This window comes from Atta cephalotes (assembly GCF_000143395.1).
Source record: "Atta cephalotes unplaced genomic scaffold scaffold00012, whole genome shotgun sequence".
In the NCBI taxonomy this organism is placed as follows: Eukaryota; Metazoa; Arthropoda; class Insecta; order Hymenoptera; family Formicidae; genus Atta; species Atta cephalotes.
Genome location: NW_012130076.1, coordinates 6,129,990 through 6,136,590, shown reverse-complemented (window position 1 = coordinate 6,136,590; position 6,601 = coordinate 6,129,990). Strand labels below are relative to the sequence as shown.

The following is a 6,601-nucleotide window of genomic DNA, read 5'->3' as shown; positions in this document are numbered from 1 at the left end:
CACACACACACACACACACACACACACACACACACACACACACACACACACACACACACTACACACTACACACACTACACTACACTAACACTACAACACACACACACACACACACACACACACACACACACACACACACACACACACACACACACACACACACACACACACAATCAATCAAAGGGATAATATACATATAATTTTTTGAAAGAATATTTCAAAGAAAAAATATATATGTATATAATGAAGAAGAAATATTTGTAAAAAAATCTATATGCCGACTTTTATAGTAGCAACGACGAAGCCATGCAGGCGCGGAAGGAGACAGAGCGGAAGCGGAAACAGTATCGGTTCCGCAGATACGACGGAAGCCGGCCCCGAGCGTATATTTATTTGGGATCTCGACGAAACCATAGTCGTGTTTCATTCCCTACTAACCGGACAATTCGCCACTAAATATCGTAAAGATGCAAGTCTTCTAGCTCAAGTGGGATTCAGGATGGAGGAGATGATATTCAATTTGGCGGATACGCACTTTTTCTTCAATGATGTCGAGGTGATAAAAATTTCCTAGCATGTATAAATTTTAAACGGGATGATTACCGCAGAAATAAAATATTTAAATAATTTTTATAGATTCAAAGATATAAAAAAGATGTTTATAATGATCCCACGTACAAATACTTAACTAACATTTTATATAATAATTTTAATCTTAATTTAATCTTAAACATTTAATCTTAATGAATATATAATTATTTATTTTGTTTCTTAAAAAAAATTTTCTAAAAAATATTTTCTAGAAAACAATACAGAATGTTATCATTTATAAATTTACTTATCATTTATAAATTTGCAAATAATACTTAAAGTATTTGATTTAAATTTTGATATGATTCATTTCCTAGATGGAAACTTTTCCCAGAAGGAAAACTTCCATAAGCTGACCATGTGTTTTTTAAGAACTAACATCTGCAAACTTATGTGACTATTTTATAACGATTAGATTTCAGCTAGAGATACAATGTTCAGAGACACAATGAATTTTTAAATACTTTAGTTCGAAAATAAAAAAAATATCAAAGTTTAAATGAGCCATATTTGAACCATATGCTTTGTAATATAGCTACGTGTATGTATACTGATTCGTATTTTCATATATAAATTTTCATATATAAATTTAAATTTGTTCAGCGTATTATTTTTTCTTTCACAGGACTGTGATCAAGTGCATATAGATGACGTTTCGTCAGATGACAACGGACAGGATCTGTCATCCTACAATTTCGCGACTGATGGTTTCCAGTGCGCGTCTGCAAACAATGGTATATGCCTGGCATCCGGTGTGCGAGGAGGCGTCGATTGGATGAGAAAGCTAGCGTTCCGCTATCGTAAAATCAAGGAAATCTATTGTAATTATCGGAATAATGTAGGAGGCCTCTTGGGGACAGCTAAGCGCGAACAGTGGCTACAACTGCGTTCCGAAATCGAAATGTTGACCGATAATTGGTTGACGTCGGCAGTAAAGTGTCTGAACATTATCAACAAGAGAAGCCATTGCATCAATATCCTAGTAACGACTACGCAGCTGGTACCCGCACTCTCCAAAGTTCTGCTATTTGGCATCGGTGGAATATTTCCTATAGAGAATATATACTCGGCTTCCAAAATCGGTAATTATCAAAAATATAAAGAAATAATTAAATATAACTATCCAAAAATATAATTATACAGAATGTCTCAAACTGTTTGATACATCGCTTGTGAACAGGTAGAGTAGGCTAAAGTGAATCGAAAAATCCTCTACCGTTTTGTAATTTTTACAATAGTTAATTAGGTATTAATTTTTAAAGATTGTTAGATAAGCGAGTAATTGGTCTATCTGCCCACAAGCGATGTACCAAAAAATTTAACACATTTCCTGTATATCATTTAATCACAAAGCGAGATTTTGACCATTCTTCTATTATTTTTTCCATAGCATAAATTATGTTTTTGTTTTAGGAAAGGAGAGTTGTTTCGGTAGAGTGGTTGCCCGATTTGGCCGTAGATGTACGTATGTCGTAATAGGAGATGATTCTGACGAGGAAACAGCAGCGCGAGCACACAACTTTCCCTTTTGGAGGATAAATAGTCACTCAGACACTCAAGCCCTCTATACTGCCTTAGAAATGGGATTTCTTTAATCAAAAGTATATATGAAAATCAGTCTCTCAATCAGGAAACATTTCGGTCATATGAAAAATTGCATGACGTGTATTTCTGTGCGATTTACAAGAAAAGCTAGCGAAAAAGCTATGCTTAACCAGGGAATGGAAGAGTTACTATTCCGTTACTTTTTCCATCCTTTTTTATAATAACAATTTGATAATGACGTTGCAATTTTTTATGACTATAATGATAATTAAATAAATACTAGAAAAAAATGTGCTAAAATTGGGAAAGCCACTTTGAAAAGTAACTTGCTTCATTACGCGTTTACTTATTCAGAAAAAATGTTATATATGGACATATTTTATATATAATTGTATATAAAATATGTCAAAATTTTTTATGTAATTATATATAATTATATATGAAACATTTTTTTCCAGGTATTAAAAAAAGTAATTTGTAACGAGTAACGATGTAACATTAATCTTTAAAAGTGACTAAAAAGTATAACGATCAGTTATGAATGCTAGTTAATTTTTTCAATAACGAGTGACTTTTCCAATCCTGTTATTATAATTATTATAAAAAAATTACCAAATCGTTATTATAACAATAATTATTAGGAAAGTAACGGGTGTTATAGATAAGTATTACCTACCTATCTTCCTTCCATTCCCTGTGCTTAAAACACACACGCACACGCATACACACACACACACACATACACACACACACACACACACACACACACACACATACACACATACACACACACGCGCGCCCTCACTTTCTTTTTCTGGAACAGTTCTTTTCATTCCTATAATTTTTATCATATGTAATATACAGAAAGAAGGAAAGTTGACACTTTCGCAACTATTATAATTATACTCGCCGATATTAAATTAATTCGCGAGTAATTCGGTCGGACATCTTGTCCGCAAGTGATATAGAATGAAAGTAACATTTTAGAAATAACAAAATTCGGAGAAACAAAGATTTGTGTATAATAAAATTCTTTCGGACAATTTTCTAGTGTTGGCATTTAGTCACATGTACTATATAAACTGAAAAATGGAATCTGTGAAAAATATATATAATAATATACGTTTCATGTACTTAAATACATTTGCATCTTTTTTCTTTCGATAATAACAAAATTAAAGGATTTAACTTTAATATCCCTGGCGGAAAAAAATTCTTACAAAAAATTCTTACAGAAAAACTTCATAGATTAAGACAAGATCTTAGAAATTCTTAATTTTTCGTAAATATTTGTAGTAAGATATAGAATGAGGTTTGTTTGTTTCAGAAATTCTTAGTTTTTCATAGATATTCGTAATAGAACATAAAGTGGTGTTGTTTGAAGACGGAGGATTTCTTGGTTTTTTCAAGACATTACTCTATATTCCCACTATGAATATCTATAAAAAATTAAAAATTTCTATGATTCTGTCTTAATATATAGTTTTTCAGTCAGTAAAAATTTTTCCGTCAGAGATACGCTAATAGATTCTAATAGAAGAGATTTTTTTCATTAATATAGTTTACACAGCCTGTACGAATTTACACCATTTTTCACAAATTGTAACTCTATTATAGTTATTATTTACTTAATATAATTTCACGTGCAAATTTATTGCAAAAAATTAGTTTACTATTCATTAACTTCCATTAATTATGCTCGCTTTATACCTATTTGTCATATCATGTATTTTTTTACATTCCTTTATCGCAAATATAAATGACATTATGTATATTTCGAAAGTATCCATATCAATTACACATTATATACAAACATTATATAATAATCTTACTGAACATAAATGCATTAGAAAAAGTATTTATATATTTGTAAAAATATATAGTTATAATCATATTTTGGAATTGTACAAGGCTATTTGACAAAAATTTGACGAAAACACATTAATATAATAAAAAAGAAAGAACGAATTAGTATAATTGCTAATTACGTTGACATCGTTATGTGTAAAAACAGTTTATAAAAATTTTTTGAATATATCGTATTATTCGTTAAAACTTATTAATAAAAATAAAATTAAAAATATAATATGTAATGACTGTTCGTGTCTAAAAAAAAGATTGCGAAAGTGAAAGTAACTTTATCCTTTGATAAAAAAAGAAAATGCAAGTCTATGTTAAATTATATGTGGTACTAATTTAATATCAACTATTCCGAAAATAAATTAATATTCTAAGATTCTGTTTTACTTACCTATATATGCCTAAATTTCATAAAGAATTCTGCTTATTTCTGCTGTTAATATATATTTCAAATTGGCATAATATTTTGTTCAATGTATAATATTTTATTTTCTAAATAATCATTCTTGATATTAATAAAAAAATGTTTAATAGACACTTTTTATAATTACGAAATGTTTTATTTTTTTCATTATATAGTATAATCACATTTTCCTACACTAAATACAATTTTCAACAATTTATTATACTTTGTTCATTATGAAATATAACTAAGTAACTAAATAATGAAATATATTTTAGCCTCTTAATTTTTAAAAATGTATTTGAATATATATTTATTAATTAGAAATACCAGAAAGCTTCAATGATATGACCAATTCTTAGAGATAAAACTACAATTACATAGTAACATATGTGGGAGCAAAAAGAACTCCGCAATTGTCATCCTTTTGCGTCATTAGAATATATCCGTCATTACCCCAGTAATTAGACCAAGAATTCTTTATCAGCCAATAACCTTTTCCATTCATAGTACCATATCCAACAGCCAAAACAGCATGATCTAATTTATCTTCGGTGTTACCTATACATGAAAACATAATTATTTGAATAACTTATTGGTAAATTTTTTCAATAATAAATAAAAGTTTATAAATCTTACCACAAGCTGAGTCATAATACACTCCGTGAGAATAAAAAGAGAATGTCTTGTGAGAAGCATCGATAGCAATAGAGATAGGACCATGTTTAGCAATAGCGATTTTCAAAGCTTCTACGCTACGTGGAGTGACGTTAACAAAACCTGTGATCTTGGCTGTTAGTGTTACATTGTTTATATGACAATATCCATCCTAAAAAAAAAAAGATTCCTTTGGTTCGCACATTACAAATTATATTAATAATCAGATAGCGTTTTCAATTTTAATAAATGTAATCAAATATATATTACCTGTCCTAAATAGCCACCATAATCCTCTTCAGTAGGTAAACCACCATGTTTCATTATCCACTGATATGAACGAAAATCTTCTCCACCATCGCATCCATTATTACCAAATCCCCATGAACAATCAATGAGAGCCTGCAATTATTACTACAATATTATTGATCTACGGTATAAATACTATATATATTATATTATATAATATTATAAAAAAAAACACTTGGCATTATTTTATCAAACAAAAGTTAGTAATTGAATAGGAAAAAAATAAATTTTGATACTTCACGCTTACCTGTTGAGATAAACGTACTAATTTATTATACTTCATGTAATATGCTCCTTCTACCGCACCAGTAGTAGCAAAACTCCAACAAGAACCACAAACAGACTGATCTATTTAAATAAAGTACATATATTAATATGATATTTAATATGATATTTAATGTATATACTTTATATATATGTATATACATAAAATATATATATTAAATATAATATTAAAATTATAAACCTTTGACTGGCGTTACAGCGCCATATAGCCTCCAATCTATACTATCGGGAATATCTATAATTTCCTTTTCAATATCATGTGGGAATGATGCTCCACCATTATAACCTGGGGTGTATTGCTTGCCTCGTAAAGCCTTTAATTCGAAATCGCTACGATCCACCAAATGATTTATCTCTAACTGATAACCCAAATTGGCACGATTTATAGAATGAATAAATCTAAAAATTATTTACATGAAGCAATTATTTTTGGAATAATATTAGGTGTACAACTTTGCTTCCGTCGTTTTTTTCTGAAATTCGAGGCTTTATTGTAAAAAACTGGTTATACATTTATGATTCAAAGTATTGTCCATCGCTGGCCATTACTTTCTCCCATCTTTCGGGTAGCCTACGAATCCCGCGTCGAAAAAACTGGTCATCTTTTGAGGCTATCCACGAATCGATCCAATTTTTTACTTCTTCATAAGACCGGAAGTGCTGGTCAGCCAGATGTCGTGTGCCATTGATCGAAACAAGTGATAGTCAGAGGGAGCAACATCTGGAGAATACGGCGGGTGGGGTAGGACTTCCCATTTCAACATTTCCAAGTATGTCTTGACCACTTTCGCAACATGGGGTCGAGCATTGTCATGCTGCAAAATCACTTTATCGTGTCTCTCGTTGTATTGCGGCCGTTTGTCTTTCAATGCTCGGCTCAAACTCGCATCAAACTCGCATCAATTGCGTTCGATACCGATCGCCTGTGATTGTTTCAGTCGGTTTTAACAG

At 30.5% G+C, this 6,601-nt stretch overlaps 2 protein-coding genes across 2 annotated transcripts in view; one reads left to right on the top strand and one right to left on the bottom strand.

Moving 5' to 3' along the window:
• LOC105617382 (eyes absent homolog 4) overlaps positions 1–2,186 on the top strand; it is a 10,794-nt gene extending 8,608 nt beyond the window's left edge. The window contains exons 6-8 of the mRNA XM_012198938.1: positions 291–556; positions 1,217–1,673; positions 2,005–2,186. Of these exons, the coding sequence (XP_012054328.1) occupies positions 291–556; positions 1,217–1,673; positions 2,005–2,186 (905 nt within the window). The remainder of the gene's footprint in view (positions 1–290; positions 557–1,216; positions 1,674–2,004) is intronic.
• A 2,348-nt stretch (positions 2,187–4,534) lies between these two features.
• LOC105617316 (digestive cysteine proteinase 1) overlaps positions 4,535–6,601 on the bottom strand; it is a 4,120-nt gene continuing 2,053 nt past the window's right edge. The window contains exons 7-11 of the mRNA XM_012198882.1: positions 5,832–6,049; positions 5,613–5,713; positions 5,327–5,458; positions 5,039–5,228; positions 4,535–4,960 (exon numbers count right to left, since the gene is read on the bottom strand). Coding sequence (XP_012054272.1) covers positions 4,776–4,960; positions 5,039–5,228; positions 5,327–5,458; positions 5,613–5,713; positions 5,832–6,049 — 826 coding nt within the window. The 3' untranslated portion in view covers positions 4,535–4,775. The remainder of the gene's footprint in view (positions 4,961–5,038; positions 5,229–5,326; positions 5,459–5,612; positions 5,714–5,831; positions 6,050–6,601) is intronic.